The 17,474-nt window shown below is 52.9% G+C and overlaps 2 protein-coding genes across 5 annotated transcripts; one reads left to right on the top strand and one right to left on the bottom strand.

Moving 5' to 3' along the window:
• Window positions 1-245: 245 nt before the first annotated feature.
• GPKOW (G-patch domain and KOW motifs) lies at window positions 246-10,490 on the bottom strand. Of its 2 annotated transcripts, none has more exons than XM_053917513.2 (12): window positions 10,475-10,490; window positions 8,753-9,620; window positions 7,851-8,005; window positions 7,631-7,755; window positions 4,656-4,765; window positions 3,462-3,675; window positions 2,841-2,973; window positions 2,040-2,169; window positions 1,716-1,839; window positions 1,557-1,626; window positions 687-772; window positions 246-593 (listed from the first exon to the last, which is right to left on the bottom strand). In XM_053917513.2, exons 2-12 carry the CDS (start codon window positions 8,926-8,928, stop codon window positions 459-461), a joined length of 1,458 nt encoding a protein of 485 aa, XP_053773488.1. In that variant the 5' UTR covers window positions 8,929-9,620; window positions 10,475-10,490; the 3' UTR covers window positions 246-458. The 2 variants fall into 2 exon arrangements, with proteins under 2 accessions (XP_053773488.1, XP_053773487.1); XM_053917512.2 differs by lacking the exon at window positions 10,475-10,490 and adding an exon at window positions 10,074-10,450.
• Window positions 10,491-12,319: 1,829 nt separating this feature from the next.
• Window positions 12,320-16,046, top strand: MAGIX (MAGI family member, X-linked). Of its 3 annotated transcripts, none has more exons than XM_053917228.1 (6): window positions 12,320-12,448; window positions 13,303-13,452; window positions 14,112-14,194; window positions 14,271-14,507; window positions 14,618-14,699; window positions 15,505-16,046. In XM_053917228.1, the coding sequence occupies exons 1-6, from the start codon at window positions 12,400-12,402 to the stop codon at window positions 15,810-15,812; spliced, it is 909 nt and encodes a 302-aa protein (XP_053773203.1). In that variant the 5' UTR covers window positions 12,320-12,399; the 3' UTR covers window positions 15,813-16,046. The 3 variants fall into 3 exon arrangements, with proteins under 3 accessions (XP_053773203.1, XP_053773202.1, XP_053773204.1); XM_053917227.1 differs by having other exon boundaries at window positions 14,618-14,789; XM_053917229.2 differs by lacking the exon at window positions 13,303-13,452 and having other exon boundaries at window positions 12,359-12,448; window positions 14,618-14,789.
• Window positions 16,047-17,474: the final 1,428 nt, after the last annotated feature.

Raw genomic sequence — 17,474 nt, 5'->3', positions numbered from 1 at the left:
TATGTGCCCTGACTGAGTATCAAACCCACAACCTAGGCATATGCCTTCACTGGAAATCGAACCAGCAACCTTTCAGTGTATGGGACAACACTCCAACCAACTGAGCCACCCGGATGGATGGATCCTTATCTGGCAGCCCAAGCAGGGTGGTGGGGCTGAAAAATGAAACGGTTCCCACCTCAGCGTGGCTCTTACCTCCCCACTCAAGCTCAGCACACCATTTATGAGCTCTTCATTTTACTAAGTATTTGAAATGGTTTTTATTTTATGCTAACTGCTGGTAAATACTAGGTTTGTTTCCAGCCTCCCTCTGGTCTATTCGTTTTGTGCCCTGTCCCTGTCCCAGGGCTCCACTCCAAGTACAGGGTGGAACAATGTCCTCCCCACCTTCACAAAGGTGGGCTTTTCACACTGTACAGAACTGGTAACTGCCTGGGGGAACTGAATGAGTCCATGGGTCAGTCTTCGTCTGAGTCACTGGGGCCCCTGTACTCGCAGACAGCATCATAGTGAAGCTCTACCAGTCGATTCTCTCTCCGCAGCTGAACCACAGCCTGGCTCTGCTCTCTGTCCCAGCCCAGCAGACGGCCCACCTAGAGTAGGGACAGGCAGAGTCAGCTAAGCCAACCCAGACCCCAGCACATCCCTTGCATGCTCCCATCCCCATTCCCAGGTCTGGGACTCACCCTTCCAGCCTGTGGTCCCAGCACTATCATCACCTGTTTACCCTGGACCTTGGGGATGAGGGTCTCCAGCATGTTTTCCCTGACACCTACAGAGAAGGAGAGGGGAGTGAGGTCTGCAGCCAAGGGCCAGCCCAGCCAGAGTCCTGTTAGAAGGGCCTTTTCTGTATTCCCTGTGGCCACTCTGTACCCTACGGACAGATGGGAGTCCTGCCACACCCATTTCATAGATGAGGAACCTAAGGAATAGTTCCTAGCAATAGTTGTTCTAAAGGGGGCATTTATACATTATGGTGATGGGCGGTGGTGATAACAGACACTGCTTACTGTGACCATGTTGGTTTTAAGTCCTGCCCTGCAAGAGAAGCTCCATACACACCCCTACAGGGCACCAGTCACAATAAGGAGAAACAGGTAATTTCCATGCTAATTTTACAGATGTGGAAAGTGAAACTCAGGTAAGTGTCTAATTTTGTGTTAGGATGCTGGGCCTTGCAAAAAAAACCCTTAACTCTGTCCAATCTCCCAGCCTTTGCCTTGGCAGGCTCTTGGCCTAAGACAGCCTTTCTAAAAAAATTCTCACCTGAGGATATGTTTTTAATGATTTTTAGAGAGAAAGGGAGGGAGGGAGGGGGAGAGAAAGAGAAGCATAATGTGAGAAAGAAACATCGATCATTTGCCTCCTATAAGTGCCCCGACTGGGGATTGAACCTGCAACCTAGGTATGTGCCCTGACTGGGAATCAAATATGCAACCTTTTTGGTGTACGGGATGATGCTCCAACCAACTGAGCCACCCAGCCAGGGCAGGCAGACAGCCTTCTTGATCAGCCTCTAGGATGATAACAACCCAGTGGCCATCCCTCACACTCACCTTCCAGGACCTGGCCTTCATCTGTCCGACATACACAAGTATCTGGGCTGAGGACATCTTCAATTGTCATCTGGGGAGAGGGTCAGGGGATGTGAGAATGTTAGTGAAAAGGGCTCAGTCCCTGGGGGACAAAGTGCACTTAGGCTGTGGGGTATCCACCTTGGTGTTGTAATACTGCCCGCCCTTGTGCAGTTTATCCACAAACCGCACACGCAGGTCCCTGTGCAACCAGTGCTGCCTCCTGGAGGCCACTTTCTCACGCTTGGATGGAGGCTTGTCTCGCCTGTGGAGACAGGGCAGACACCAGGCTCAGTCAGACGTGCATTCCGGTCACCCCACCTTTGTTGATGCTGTAAAACCCACCCATACTGTCGTTTCTAGTTCCTTCTATGCATCTGCCTTGCCCTGGAAGCCTTCTCTGACTGTGGAGCCTCCCAACACTCCCTCATCTTCTTCCGCCATCCAAGATGCCCAGGGCCCCACCGGTCTGGAAGGTGTTTCCGCTTCCTCTCTTCCGTTTCCCGCCAGGTGGGGGGGTCCTGATTCTGGAAGGCCTTCTGTGACGACGAAGGTGTTCCATTCTTTTGCCCTGGAGAAGTTTTGCTCGCCTGGCCTATTCAAGAGGGTGCGGGGAGAACCAGGAAAGAGCTTCAGTGTCTCACTTTCTTTCCTTCCAGACCACACCTCAGCCTCAGGCTACCTCTCATCCACCAAAGTGTGCCCTGTTAACATCATGCCTTTGCCTGGATTATTGGAATGCTCTCCCCTTCCTCTCAACTGCCTTGGCCTCCTTCAGGAAGTCTTCCTTTCACTATTGCCCCAGCCTGTGCTGACAGTGCCCACCTGAGTCAACTGCCTAGCATTGGCTAGGAGTCCTGGAGAGCTCCATTTGCTCCTGCCTGCTAAACTGCCCATTCTACCAACGTGCCTAAAATGCCTTCCTCCCCTGTTATACCTTAGTCCTAGCTGTTCTCACTCCCTAACAAAAGAGAGGTTCATTACCCTAAATAGACAAAGACCTCTGGGGGTAGAAACTAGTTTGCCCACTTGTTTCTTCTCTTTCAGAAAGAGGCTAAAGACTTGAGGTTACTAGGTCAACCTTTCTTCAGTCAAACTGAAGAAAGCACTCTCTCCATTCTCACCTCCTGACCTCTGACCAGGCATACCTGCCAGGCAGACCCGACTTCCCCTCCCCTCTGCAGATCTAACACCTGCCCAAGACAGGCCCTACCACCCTCTGGGATGCTTCTCCAGTTCCCACAGCTAGGTAAGAGGCTCACTTACTGAGATCCAAGGAGTTCTTGTCAAATTCCTGCTGGGAGACAGGCTGTAGGCAGTACTCACTAACAGTCACCATGCGGCCCCCCACAGCCAAACGAACCATGGCCCTAACATTGTCAGGGTCGAGGCCTTCCACCTAAAGTGTTGGGAGGAAGAAGTTAGGCAAAGGTTGAGCAGACTCGACCCACATTTCTAGGACCAAGCTGTCCACCCTTACCTCTAATGGGCCTGTCCCCTGTGTCTTCTGTAGCAGACTGTGAGCCCTGAGAGTGAAGACCAGGCTTGATCACTGTGTCTCTCCCAGCTGAGTTTGATCCCTGAGGTCTGAGACTAGGGTGGGTCCTTTTATCTCCCCCACCAGACTGTGGTTCTTAGACATACTTTAAGCATTTAATCCTCAGGGACTTGTGGCATATAGTATTCTCTCCCCTTTAGTTAGAAACTGAGGCTCGGAAAGACTCAGCAAATGGTCCTGAGTTACCAAATGAGGCAATGGGCCAGGCAGGCCTAAAAGACAAGGACTTCCAGTCTTTCTACCCCAAACCCAATTCTTCTTAGTTCTGACCCTCACATCAATCTTTCCTGCTGCCTGTCTTGGGCTCCAGGCACATCTTGGTTCCTTACCTTCCCATAGAGGCCTCGGTAAGGGCCAGAAAGAACCACCACAGCTCCTCCAGAAACCAGTCCTTGATGCTGGTCTTCCTTATCTTTCTCTTGCTCCTCATCTGGCTTTGGCAGGTGGTGGGGGCCGCTGGAGGCCAGGGCCTGGACCTCAGTCAGGCTGGCACCCAGCCCTAACCCTTTAGGCCTCAGTGAGTTGACACAAGGCTTCACCACTCTGCAGGGAACACAGAACATGAGCTTGTTAGGAGATGTTACAGTCTTCAGTGCTCTATCCTCCAACCCCTACCTAAATCCCACCCTTTCAGTATTTTTTTTATTGTTGTTCAATTACAGTTGTCTGCATTTTCTCCCCACCCCTCCACCCCACCCCAGCCAAACTCACCTCTCTCCCCCACCTCCACTCTCCCCCTCCTTTTAGTATTTTTAAGAATATACTCCCCCATCTCATGTCAGGACTGCTTTTGACCTACAGAACTGGCAATTTAATATGCTTCAACCTAGTAATATGCTACGTATGCCATCCATTACATAAGATATATAGTATAACCAAATACACTATTTGTACAGGGCAAACCATAGAGATATTCACACCTAGCAGGTGAAACACACTATAAAACATTCTATGTCAATTTGGGTCACATTTTGATGCCAAAAGATTTATGGAAAAAACTCATTTTCAGAATTCTTTGGCGTTTAGAACTGTGGAGAAGGGATTATAAGTCTATGTGATAATAATAAATGTCTAGTCCATGCTTATGTGGGGTCAGCACCTACTGTGAGTACTTTACATGTATAATTTCACTGAACTACCACAACAGACCTGGGAAGTCAATGCTGTTATTATCCTCATTTTAAAAATTTTGATGTACACTTACTAAAGCTGGGGACATTGTTAGGAGACAGAAAGCTAAAGGTAACACACCTGGGAGATGAAGGGGGGAAGGAAAAGATGTAAACCCCATTTTTCACATAAGGAAGCTGATGCCCAGACAGGCAATCTTTTCATAAATGGAATCCCACTATGGAGTTTCAAAGGGCAAACAGGAATTTGAAACAGTAGTGGAAGAGACTACTGAATTGGTTATGATAGCAAGGTGCCCGTCCCATGCCTAGATGGTTCTGGATGGGTGATAAACACAGGGGTCTCATTCACTGCCATGCCTGTTGTCCCCATGGCCCTACCCCAGAACTCACTGACTGAAGGTTCGGCCAATGCCTTGGCCAGGTTTCCAGCCCATGCCCCGCAACATGGCCAGCCCGTATGCCTCCACAGGGACTGCCTCGTAATCGGCCTCCTTGGGTACCTATGGGTTCAGGTGGAGGAACAACAGTCAGGCTTTGCTTATCATAGGCCCTCTGACATGAAATTGCTATCACCTACTGGGTGGCCCTCAATGCTTCTTTTCTAGTGAGCTCAAGTTAGCTTTTTTTTAAAAAAGATTTTATTTATTTACTTTTAGTGAAAGGGGAAGGGAGGAGGAGAGGGAGAGAAACATTGATATGAGAGAAATATTGATTGGCGTGCACCCTGAACGGGGACTGAACCCTCAACCCAGGCATGTGCCCCAATGAGGAATTCAACTGGCGACCTTTCAGGGTTTGAGGGGCTGTGCACAACCAACTCAGACACACCAGTCAGGACTCAAGGGTAACTTTTGATTTCCTCTTGCAATCCCTCTTTTACTACTCCAGGTCAGTCCTTCAACAAATGCTTACAAGGTACCCAGTGCCAGGTACTGTTCTAGGTACTAGGGATAAAGTAGTGAACAAAACAGACAAAAAATCCTGCCCCTGTAGGGTTTACGTTCCAGTTATAGGACACAGAATAAATAAAATACATAAAACGTGATATGTCAGCTTGTGATAAGTTATATGAAGGAAAATTAAGCAGGTTAAGGAGATGAGAAAGATGAAGAATTCAGTGTCGCTGAGTTGATATTTGAGCAGAGGCCAGAAGGAGATGGCAGAGAGCCATGAGGATATAAGAAAGAGTGTTTCTGTTCATAGCAGCACAATTTACAATAGCCAAGTACTAGAGGCAACCTAAGTGCCCATCAGCAAACGAGTGGATCCAAAAACTATGGTATATTTACACAATGGAATTCTATGCAGCAGAGAGAAAGAAGCTTATACCCTTTGCAACAGCATGGATGAAACTGGAGAGCATTATGCTAAGTGAAATAAGCCAGGCGGTGAGGGACAAATACCATATGATCTCACCTTTAAGTGGAACATAATCAATAGAAGAAAAAAGCAAACAAAATATAACCAGAGACATTGAAGTTAAGAACAATCTAACAATAGCCGGGGGCGGGGACAGTGGGAAGAGGGGATTACAGGAACTACTATAAAGGACACATGGACAAAACCAGGGGGGAGGGGGGAGGTGGGGGAGGGAGGTGGATTCAGCTGGGGTGAGGTGGAGGGATGGGGAGAAAAGGCATACAACTGTAATTGAATAACAATAAAAATTAAAAATAAATAACCAGAAAAAAAAACAAAACAAAAACAAATCTCTTTGCATAGAAAATATAATAAAAATAAAAATACAGAAAACAAACAAACAAAAAAGAAAGAGTGTTTCAAGCAGAGAGAATAGTTAAGAGCAAAGGCCCTGAGGCAGGGCAAGATTTGGTATGTGCGAAAAGCATCATGGAAGTCAACCTGACTGAAACAGAGATGTGGAAGCAGGGAATAGTGATAAGAAATTAATTAGGAGAGCTTGGCAGGAGTCACAAGAGGGTGGCAGCCACAAGGAGGACCAGCAAGTAAGAAACTGTAATAGTCCGGATGAGACTCGCTAGTGGTTCAGACCAGCATGCTGGTTGGTGGCAGTGATGGGGAGGAGAGGTCAGATTCTACATGTATTTTGGAAAGGGAAGTGACAGAATTCTGCTGACAGTTTATGGGGTATAAAATAAAGAGGGAGTCAAAGGTATTTTTTGTTTCTTTTTTGAATTTAAATTTTTTCTTTCTTTTTGTAACTTTTTTTTAAACTGGCTGAGAGGAAGGATGAATGAAACTGTGATCAGTTGAGATGTGGAAGGCTGCAAGAGGAGAAATGAGAGAAATGAGGCCAAATCTAGAACAGGATGGAGAGTGAAGTAAAAGTCTTTTTTCTTTTTTATGATGAAAGAAACCAGAGGACATCTGAAGGCTCATGAGAACTGTTCAGTCAAAAGAGATGGTGGTCTGGGGCTGTAAGAAAACTAGGCTCCAAAGAAACATCTCAAAAAAAAAAAAAAATTGTGGTCCTGGCTGGTGTGGCTCAGTGGACTGAGTGCCAGCCTATGAACCAAAGGGTTGCCGGTTTGATTCCCAGTCAGGACACACGCCTGGGTTGCGGGCCAGGTCCCCAGTTGGGGCACACGAGAGGCAACCACACATTGATATTTCTCTCCCTCTCTTCCTCCCTTCCCCTGTGTGTAAAAATAAAAAATTTAAAATCAAATTATGAACAAAGAGGTAAAAGATGGAGTCCACAGCTATGAAAGGCACAAACCTTGTGGAAACAACCCTCACCTCTTATGTTCTTACCTCCCATCATGACCCCCTCAATTCCTGATACTCACTCCAGACACCCCGTAAGTTGCCTCACTGTCGGAAACATACCACATTGATTTCCTGCCACCATGTCATTGTCTGGGTGGTTGCTGCCGTTAGGAGTACTCACCCTGCTCTTCCCTTTCTCACTAAACCCTACCTGACTTTCCAGATCTCACTTCTACCACTCTGGTCTCAGTCTCCATCATCTCTAGCCCAGACTACTAGTCTCCTTGCTTCCATCTCTACTTATTAGTCTGTTCTGCTCACAGGCACCAGAGAAATCCTGTCAAATCATAAGTCTTGTCCCTTCTCTGCTCAGAGCCCTTTCATGGCTCTCATCTCATTCAGAGTAAAATCCAAAGTCCTCACCATGCCCCACAAGGCCCTCCCTGGTTTAATCCCCACTTCTGACATCATCTACTACCCATCCCTTTCACTCATTCCACTCCTTCACATTCAGTCTCCTTGGTGTTCCTCCAACACTCCAAAGGATGGAAGGAAAAAGGAATAGGCAGCAGGCCTCTAGTACACACACAGACTTTCCCCGATTTGTACAGGGAGGCAAGGCTGGCAGACATTGAAAAGAGAGGCTGGGATAGAAGGGGGGTGAGGGGCCAGCTCACTGTCTCAGCCCAGGGCTCGCTGTCTGACCCTTCCTCGTTGGGGGTACATCTTTTCTGGATCATAGGGATAGCGATCGTGGGGTCGACACCTGTGTTCTCTCTCTCCTCCAGAGACTTCTTGGATTCTAAGGAAGAATGGGAGTGAGCAATCAGGTCCCACCATATCCTTCTACTTTTCTCCCATTCCTTCACCAGAGCAAGGCAAAGGGGGATCACTCACCCTCAATGAGCTCCTTCACAGCCTGGGAAAGCATCCCATCTGCAGTGGCCTCCACATCTGTGGATGGGCCAGGGGCCTGGGTTGGTGGCTGTCTTCGAGAGCCCTTCTGGATCAAAGGGATGACGAGTTCCTTGGGGGCTTCTGAGGGATTCACACTGATGTGGACACAGAGGAATGAGGTCCGGAGAGTAGTGTGGTCAGTGGGTGCTGAGCCACACCCCTTCATTCAGAGAAAACACAAGAGCCAAACTCACCCTCACCCCATCCCACAAACCATACCCTCTGTTCTGTCTGGTTCTCCAGTTATGTCTCTGATGGTGCCTTATTTGAATTTCCTCCTCCACCCCCAACTCTTAATTGTGCCTTTGAGGAATCAGTCCTCAGTCCATGGCTTCCACAATGACCCACAAATCACCACCTTCAGTCCAGACTCTCTTTCTAGTTCCAGGCTCCACACCAATATCCCGATGGTAGATTCTCTTCGTGAAGTTTCTCCTTTTCTCAGACTCTCTCCTTTGCGAATTAAGCTGATGATGGCCTTCCCCAACCTCAATCTGCCGCTGCATCCCATTTCCCATATCGGAGAAGCCCCACCACTTCAGTTGAGACATTAGGGGTCCTGTCATTCTCTCCGTTCCTTCTCTCAGAACGCACACACCTCAGGGTCCCCAAATCCTAAAGACACTCCCTCTCGGGATGTATTCTCTCTCGTCAATCCCCAAGGCCATCAGTCTCAATTTTTTCAGCTGTCCTACAAACTCCCGCCTTCTCGCCTCCACGAGTTTCCTCAGACATACTTAGGCTTTCCAGGCCACTGTCACCAAGACAATCAATTCCGATTGCACCCTCCCGCTTGCACCCACCGCACCTATTTCTAAGGGATCAAAGACCCAGAGCATCACCTCTGCAATTTTCTCCCTTCCACGGTCTTCAAGAAATCCTTCTCTTCTGGAGCCGCACCCATGCCATCTCCCCGGTCTGCCAGCCGTTTTCGGGCGGCCGTGCGACTGAAGCTGAACGAAATTGGGGCAGTGGACTGTCCAGCAGACTGCAAAACACTGTCTTCGGGGTCCGCCATCTTGCCTCTCTTCCCAGGCGGGTGCGCTGCTTGCTGGGAAGTTTAGTTTGGCCGGAGTTTGCCGGCGGCCGAAGGACCAGCTCTAGAACTACTTTTCCCATAAAACACTGCGAGATCTGACAGACGGAGGCGGATACAGGGTCGTGGGAAGTAAGTGTCGCTCTTTTACTTCATAGTAGTGCGTCGCGCCAAGCTTACGGGGAAATGTAATTCTTCAGGGAGGTAGGAGTGGTAGGAAGTGCACTCATTCTTGCCAGGTACTCGTTCCTTCGTGTAGGTATTTGACAGGTATTTATTGATTGTCTACCTTGTGCACGTTACTGCGTTCTACTGGTGTGGGAAGTGTGGGTCAGATAATTAAAAATATCTGTGAATGCCAGTTGTGTACCATAATAAACATAAAAATAAATAAATAACATAAATAATAGACATGTCAATGATGCCTACTGACGACAGATTTAATACTCGACAAGCTCTGGTAATGTTAATAAAATAGACCTCCTCTAGAGACTCGTAGTCCAGTACGGAACTAGGACACGCACCGTCCTTGGGGCGCAGGCGCAATGTAACGCCCGCCCTGCGAACCAGCGCCGCCACGTCGGCCGCAGCCCGGGCCGCCAGGGGGCGCGCGTCCAGCCGCGACAGGAGCTGCCGGGTGCTGGGGCCCGCCCGCTGGGGAGCGCGGCGGCGGCCTGCGCGGGAGAGGACAGGGGAGAACAGGTCAGCGCAGACCCCGAGCCTCGGCGCACCCCCACACTTCTCTACGTCCACACTTCTCTACGACTTCTCTACGTCTTCTCTACGTCTACCTAGAATGCTCCTCAGGGTCCCTGGAGCCCTCGGACCCTCCCTCGATAGTTCCGGAGGCCCCCGACTGTCCCTCTCATCTGCCGCTAGCCCCAGCCATCGTGTGTACTCGCGTGGACCCCCGCCGGCCTTCACGATATCCCTGGCGGCAGCTATTTGACCGCAGTATTCCTGGACACTCCGAAGACCTTGTGACTATCTCTGGAACTTTCCAACTGCCCCTTCGTCACCCCTGATTCCAAAGTCTTACCCCCGCAATATCGTGAGGGTCCCCGATTTCCCCGGATGTCCCAAGAGAACACGGTCTGCCCCCTGTGGTCCCGGGACTCACGACTCACCCTCCAGATGCCCTAGGCAATCCTCATGGCCCACGCCGGGGCCCCAGATTGTCCTCCACTTGTCCCCAGAGGCCCCCACCTAAGCCCCTGCCATTCACCACAGACCGTGAAGTGCTCAGGCATCCCCAGTGACCCCGAGCAGACCCCTCCGGCACATCTCCCCAGAGACTCCTGAGAGCCCCCGGAGCTGGTGCGCAGCCCCGTGGCGCGGGTGCGGGTGCTGATAGGGGGCCTCGAACCCAGCCCGGGTCGCTTGGCCCCTGTCTGCAGCCGCCGCCACCGCCACCGCTGCCCGGGTACCAGGCTGCCTTGTTTACCACCTGTCCGAAGGGAACGGGAAGGAGCAGACAGGCGGGGCGAGGTGCGGCGGGGACGCGCCCATCTCACCCCCACCCCAGTACCTCCTCTGCTCCCCCTAGGGTCCGTGGCGCCCCCAGCACGCGGCTCCAACACCCAGAGTGGTCCGGGTGGACACAGCCGCCAGCGACACGTTCTGAGCGCCCGCGCGCGCGCGCGCGCGCTCACCTGGCTGCCCGCCCAGGCCTGGACGCGGTGAGGCCAGCCTGTTCCATGCCGGGCACCCCAGCCCGCGCGATGACCTACCTGGCGGCCCGCAAGGAGGCGTGGCTGTGGGCGCCAGCGCTTGGCCTCGCTCTGCTTTCTGTCTGGATTCTCCAACCCTGCCAGCATTCTCAGTAACCTGAGCACTGCTACCTCAACCCCAATTCTTGCTACTGTCCCCAGATTTGCAACCCTTCTGACCTGGCTCTCAGAGAATCCCCTCCCCTGCCCCCACAATTTATCCTAGAGTCTGTCCTTGGATACCCTATTGCTTCACAGAATCTTTCAGGACTAAGTATTTCTCAGTCTGGAAGAAATTCCCCATCTGCAGACCCTTGAGCATCCATCCAGTTGTTAAGCTCCCTGTCCCATTTCTGAAGCTTTGAGGCTTCCCAGTGCTTGGCAGCCTCCCCTCACCATCCATGCATTCTGGCTCTTCAATAATGCTGCAGTCTGCAAGACCACCCATCAGGGATCTGCAGAACCTCAGTCTCCTGTTCCCCAGTCTGTAAGCACCTCCCTACCACATCCATCAGTTCTGGAAACCCCAACCCCAGGAATGGAAGCTGCTCCCTCCGTCTACAATGCTTGAAGTCTCAAGAATGGGGTGGAGCAGTGAAGGAGGTCCAGAATGTACCTCCACAGACAAGGCCAGGTCAGAGGTGGGAGAGGCAGGGGGCTGAAGGAGGAATGAAAACAGAGACCTTCTGCCCCTTTCACCTATGACAACAGCGGGACCCTGACAGGTAGATGAGAGAGGTTGCCCAGCCAGTCATAATGGATATCAGGACACAGTGTGTCCACAGCCCACAGTGAAATAGTCATGGACCAAGTGAGTGTTGGGGATGAGCTAGCTGCCTGAGACCAGTGCTGTTGTCAACTGGCTGCTGGACCCTGGGCAGGTGCCTGAGCCCCTCCAGCCCTCAGTATCTTCCTCCACAAAGTGGTGGTCACAGGCCATCTCTCACTGGTCCCCATTCCTCCCTCCACTACAGTAGTACTGTGTGCAGGTGCTCTCTCCCCTTGGGGCCTATGTCCCCAGACCCCACCTCCACCTTCTCAAACTTAGGAAGGGCTTCATGTCTCCCTTTTCATTGGTTGGTGTCCCCTGCAACCCAGGTGCCTTCAAAACCTCCTCAAGTCCAGGACCCTACTACTGCCTCTGCACTCTCCATGGAGCCTATCCTTCCCCGGTTTTTGAGCCCCCAACCCTATCAGGCTCAGAGCCATACGCCCTCCCATGGCCCCAAAGGTTCCAAGGGTGGCCCCTCCCCAGCCACCCATACTCTTCCAGTTCCCCAGTAGGGATTGGTTTAGGTAGATACTCACTGCAAATTTACTGAGTGTCTGCTATGTGCAAAGCTCTGTTGGAGGCGACAGAATTCCCAGATAACTTGGACTCTGGTTTTGCATCCCGTTTTTAGGTGTTAGGGCTCACGCAGGGCCCTTAACTTCTCTGGATATCAACCTCCCTTTTTCGCACATGAAATAACAACGTCCCTTGGGTGGCAGGAGGACCCTAGCCCAGGGTCCTGGGATAACAGAGGCGCCCCTGAGGCAGAGCGAGGCCAAGCGCTGGCGCCCACAGCCACGCCTCCTTGCGGGCCGCCAGGTAGGTCATCGCGCGGGCTGGGGTGCCCGGCATGGAACAGGCTGGCCTCACCGCGTCCAGGCCTGGGCGGGCAGCCAGGTGAGCGCGCGCGCGCGCGCGCGGGCGCTCAGAACGTGTCGCTGGCGGCTGTGTCCACCCGGACCACTCTGGGTCATGGAGCCGCGTGCTGGGGGCGCCACGGACCCTAGGGGGAGCAGAGGAGGTACTGGGGTGGGGGTGAGATGGGCGCGTCCCCGCCGCACCTCGCCCCGCCTGTCTGCTCCTTCCCGTTCCCTTCGGACAGGTGGTAAACAAGGCAGCCTGGTACCCGGGCAGCGGTGGCGGTGGCGGCGGCTGCAGACAGGGGCCAAGCGACCCGGGCTGGGTTCGAGGCCCCCTATCAGCACCCGCACCCGCGCCACGGGGCTGCGCACCAGCTCCGGGGGCTCTCAGGAGTCTCTGGGGAGATGTGCCGGAGGGGTCTGCTCGGGGTCACTGGGGATGCCTGAGCACTTCACGGTCTGTGGTGAATGGCAGGGGCTTAGGTGGGGGCCTCTGGGGACAAGTGGAGGACAATCTGGGGCCCCGGCGTGGGCCATGAGGATTGCCTAGGGCATCTGGAGGGTGAGTCGTGAGTCCCGGGACCACAGGGGGCAGACCGTGTTCTCTTGGGACATCCGGGGAAATCGGGGACCCTCACGATATTGCGGGGGTAAGACTTTGGAATCAGGGGTGACGAAGGGGCAGTTGGAAAGTTCCAGAGATAGTCACAAGGTCTTCGGAGTGTCCAGGAATACTGCGGTCAAATAGCTGCCGCCAGGGATATCGTGAAGGCCGGCGGGGGTCCACGCGAGTACACACGATGGCTGGGGCTAGCGGCAGATGAGAGGGACAGTCGGGGGCCTCCGGAACTATCGAGGGAGGGTCCGAGGGCTCCAGGGACCCTGAGGAGCATTCTAGGTAGACGTAGAGAAGACGTAGAGAAGTCGTAGAGAAGTGTGGACGTAGAGAAGTGTGGGGGTGCGCCGAGGCTCGGGGTCTGCGCTGACCTGTTCTCCCCTGTCCTCTCCCGCGCAGGCCGCCGCCGCGCTCCCCAGCGGGCGGGCCCCAGCACCCGGCAGCTCCTGTCGCGGCTGGACGCGCGCCCCCTGGCGGCCCGGGCTGCGGCCGACGTGGCGGCGCTGGTTCGCAGGGCGGGCGTTACATTGCGCCTGCGCCCCAAGGACGGTGCGTGTCGAGGGCGGGGCCTTCCCGGGGGGGGCGGGATCCGAGTGCAGCTAGGTTATGAAGGGGTAGGTGAGTTAGGAGGACCCGGTTTGGAGGGGGATTGGAGGTGGCCGGGACTTGGGGTTATCCTAGCATATTCCTCTAGGAAGTGACACTGGGAGGGTTATTGCAGTAGGTGAGTGTTGGAAGATTAGTTGAGGATACCAGGATCCTCCTTACCTTCGTGAAGGAGGCTTTGAATGGAGAGCACTTAGCTTAGGGTGGAGCCTCTAAATGCTGGGATGGGGCTGGAAATGATAAGATTGGTTGAGATTTATAGGCTATAAAAGGATGGAGCCTGGAATGTTCAGGAGTCAAATCCTGGATTTGCACCCTCCAAGGTGGGCCTATGGTTTATTTGGGGGTCTGGGTCTGCACGTTATTAGAGGGAGGTAGGAAGGTATGGAGAATGATTCAAATAGCTGGGCCCAGGATTATTATTTAAGAAGTCGGGATCAGGACAGTTATATGAGTGTGCAGAGCCTCACTAGATGGGTGGGCAATTCTGTCTGTGCAATCTAGAGGCAAGTTAATGAGATAAGGCTAGAATGGCAACTCATGGGGTAGGACCTAGGTAATTTACATGCAGTTGGACCCTGGATTTGTCTTTCACCCCCCAGCCATTAACGAGCTGGATTCTGCGGACATAGAGGTCACGGACAGTCGGTTGCCTAATCCCACTTTCATGGAACAACGGCCTCAGGTACCACCTAGTCCTCCTAATCAAGGCCACCTGCCTAGAGACTGGCAATGTATGTACACTTGTGTCCTTACTCCAGCATCCTCGGTCAGAGACCTTGGGTACACGCACGGAGCCATCCCAAGTGACTCAGGTTAAGGCACGTTGTGCTTCGAAGCTGCCTCAGGCCTCTGGTCAGTTCTATGTGGAGCTGGTTCGTGGTTCTGCAGGCTTTGGCCTCACACTAAGTGGAGGCCGAGATGCAGGCGCAGACACTCCACTGGCAATACGTGGGCTGCTGAAGGATGGGCCGGCACAGCGCTGTGGTCGTTTGCAGGTGAACCATAAGGCACCCTCCATTCCATGGTGCTACCCCTGACCTCATCCTTTGTTGGGGTGCTCTCAATCTGCCCTTCCTACAACACCCCTCACTTTGTACTCTTGTAGGCTGGTGACCTTGTGCTCCATGTCAATGGAGAGTCAACTCAGGGCCTCACCCATGCCCAGGTTGTGGAACGAATTCGCACAGGTGGGTCCCGGCTCCACCTTGTGCTGAGCAGGCCTCTTGATACCCACTCCAGCAAGCCAGAGATAGGGGGAAGACCTCGGAAAGGAGACGGTGGGTTTCCCAGGGGAGAGGGGTCTGGGATCTGTGAGGGGATGGAGAGGGTTGCAGAGTAGAGAAAGTCTTGGGTCCTGGGTGGGATGGGTTTGGTGGTCTCAGTGGGGAGGACCAGGATTTGGTGTCTGTGAGGGGGTCATGGCATTCTCAAAAGTGTGGTCAGGGAGGGCAGGGTCCCAGGATGAGAATAAAGGTGGATTTCAGAAGGGAGGTAGTGGGAGGGGGGAGGAAGGAAGGGGCCTGGAGTAAAAGCAGGTGTTCAGAAGGAAGTGTTGTGGACCTTGAAGAAGTAGGCTGAGTGGTATTAGCAGGGAGAGGATGGGATGGGGATGTAGAGGGTAGGGGATCCAGTTCCTAAAGACAAGGGGTTCTTAAGGAAAAGGGCAGGGATTAGAGGGAGGTGGGTTGTGCAAGAGGAGAGTTGGGGAACTTAGATGGGAGGGGTTTGATTTCCTTTGGGTATTGTGGGAAATGATTTCTGAGTTGTGTGTTCTGGATCCAGGAGGGGCTGGGTCTCTGGAAAAGAGGTATTGGGGGTCTTGCGGGGTGGTATTGTTTCCTGAAGGGTGTATCCAGGCCTTGATGGAAAGTTTTTGTAAGGGGTGTTGTCTCTGTCTCCTTTAGCACTTAAGATTCTTCTGGCCATCCAGGGGCCCAGCTCTCCGTACCCTACCCTGTCACTTAATCTAATCTGCATTCCTACCATTCCCAGATTGCAGCCCAGATCCTGGGGGACCAGAGGTGATGAGATCTCCTAGGGCCAGCGTCTCCCTGCTTCAGCAGCCTCAATCCTGTACAACACCCAAGACCTGGGGCAGCCCAGAGCCTAGCCCAGAGGGGGCAGCTGACAGCCACACTGTTCCTCCTCTTGAGCTCCGCCCAGGGGACACCAACCACCAATCCCTGAGTTCCCCAGGACCCTGGCTGGTGCCTAGCCAGGAGAGGCTCTCGCAGGCCCTAGGCGTCCCAGGGGCCACACAGCTTGCTCTGGAGATGGCAGCTGGAAGGCAGAGGCACTGAGCATCATCTAACATCTGATGGCTGCATGCTCACTTGGTACTGCCTCACTTGAATCTGGCCTGCTCCGTCAGCCATGCATTAGCACTGCAAGCAGAACCAGCACTTGGCCTTGTCCCCCCTCCTGTTGCACAGTCGACCAGCCTGCACTCCCCTCATGGTGTCAGTGGCACAGCCCTTCCAGACCCGCCAGCCTGGTGTTTCGGGGTGGGGAGGTAATAAATCTGCCGGATCTGTCTTGACTTGCCAGGTGCTCTGGGCTGGGTGGGGCTCCCAAGTCCACCCGGTAAAGGAGGGGGTGGGTCAATCCTGTTTTGAAGAGGACCTCTTCTTGCAGCCACTGATAAATGCTGTTTCTTTCTTGCTTCTACAGGGGCCTTTGCTTCTGCGGGTCTTCAGCCCGGCATGCTTTCTCCCCACTCTGTTTCTCTTACACAACTCCTGCTTCTCTACCCAGTCATTAATTTCACTTTTTTTGGAGGTGTGCAGGGCTCACAGATAATTATTGTGCATGTGTGAGGAATGCAGAGGGGGGCCTGTTATGGTGAGAGAATGAGTTATACCCACAGCCCTGGCCCTGAATCATCCAGAGCCTCGGCAGTGGCTGGATAGCAAGGCTAGCAACTGGGCGGCTCCCTTCTTCAGGAGCCTGTGGTCTCTTACTTCCGGCCTGACACCCTCAGGGCATGGGCTGGGGCCCTGGGGCCCCTTTGGGGCAGAGCCGGGTAGGTGTGGCTGGACTAAAAACAGCTGTTAGAACCTTTGGGCTGCTCCCCCCTCTTCCATAGATGGTGACAAACTGCAGCCGTGCTTGTGTGCACAAGCCACACACTGGGCGTTCCCGGTCCTGGGAGAGGCCAGAGTTTCCTCCATCCTGGGAACAGAGCCCTAAAGCCCAGGCTTATATGGCCAGCAGGACTCCAAGCTGGGTAGCCCCAAACTGGTGCTGTCTGAGGCCAGAAATATGCAGTCACCTTCGCTGTCACCACATCCTGAACACTTGGCCTCATCTCCCCAACAAGGGAAGCTGTGGTCAGTGGGCAGTTTTCACTCTTTTGGGGAGGGGCCAGGAGCGGGGAGAAAAATTAAAGGACCAGATTGTGAGCATCTGGGGCAGCCCTGGGGAGGAGAGAAGGACTGCAAAGCCAGGCTGGGAGTTGGTTGGGGTATAAAGAGGTGAGCCAACTCAGCGTGGCTCAGTTGGTTGAGCATCATCCTGCAAACCAAGGGGTGGCTGGTTTGATTCCCAGTCAGGTCACATGCCTGGTTTGCTGACCCCTGTTGGGGTGGGTGCGAGAGAATCAACTGATCAATGTTTCTCTCCCTCTCTTTCTCCCTTCCTCTGTCTCTAAAATAAATAAATAAAATCTTAAAAAAGAGGTAAAGACATGGAACGTGACTCAGAGCCTGGTGGAGGTATGGCTCTACAGAAGTAAGGAAAGGACTGCTGAGCCCCAGGTCAGGAGACTAACAATAGTAACCCCAGCCACCATTACTTGGCCTTATCCCTGCTGCTGGCTTCACTTGCACTATTTCCATCTGGTTACACATCTATTAAATAATCCTGATATGTCCATTTCACAGAGGAGGGAAGTGAGGCACAAAGAGTATATGTAGCTGGGTGGGGGTGTTAAAGCAAGATTTAATTAAGGCCTGATTCCCAAG

This window comes from Desmodus rotundus, chromosome X (genome assembly GCF_022682495.2).
Source record: "Desmodus rotundus isolate HL8 chromosome X, HLdesRot8A.1, whole genome shotgun sequence".
NCBI classification, from domain to species: domain Eukaryota; kingdom Metazoa; phylum Chordata; class Mammalia; order Chiroptera; family Phyllostomidae; genus Desmodus; species Desmodus rotundus.
This window is presented reverse-complemented; position numbering and strand designations above follow the sequence as displayed.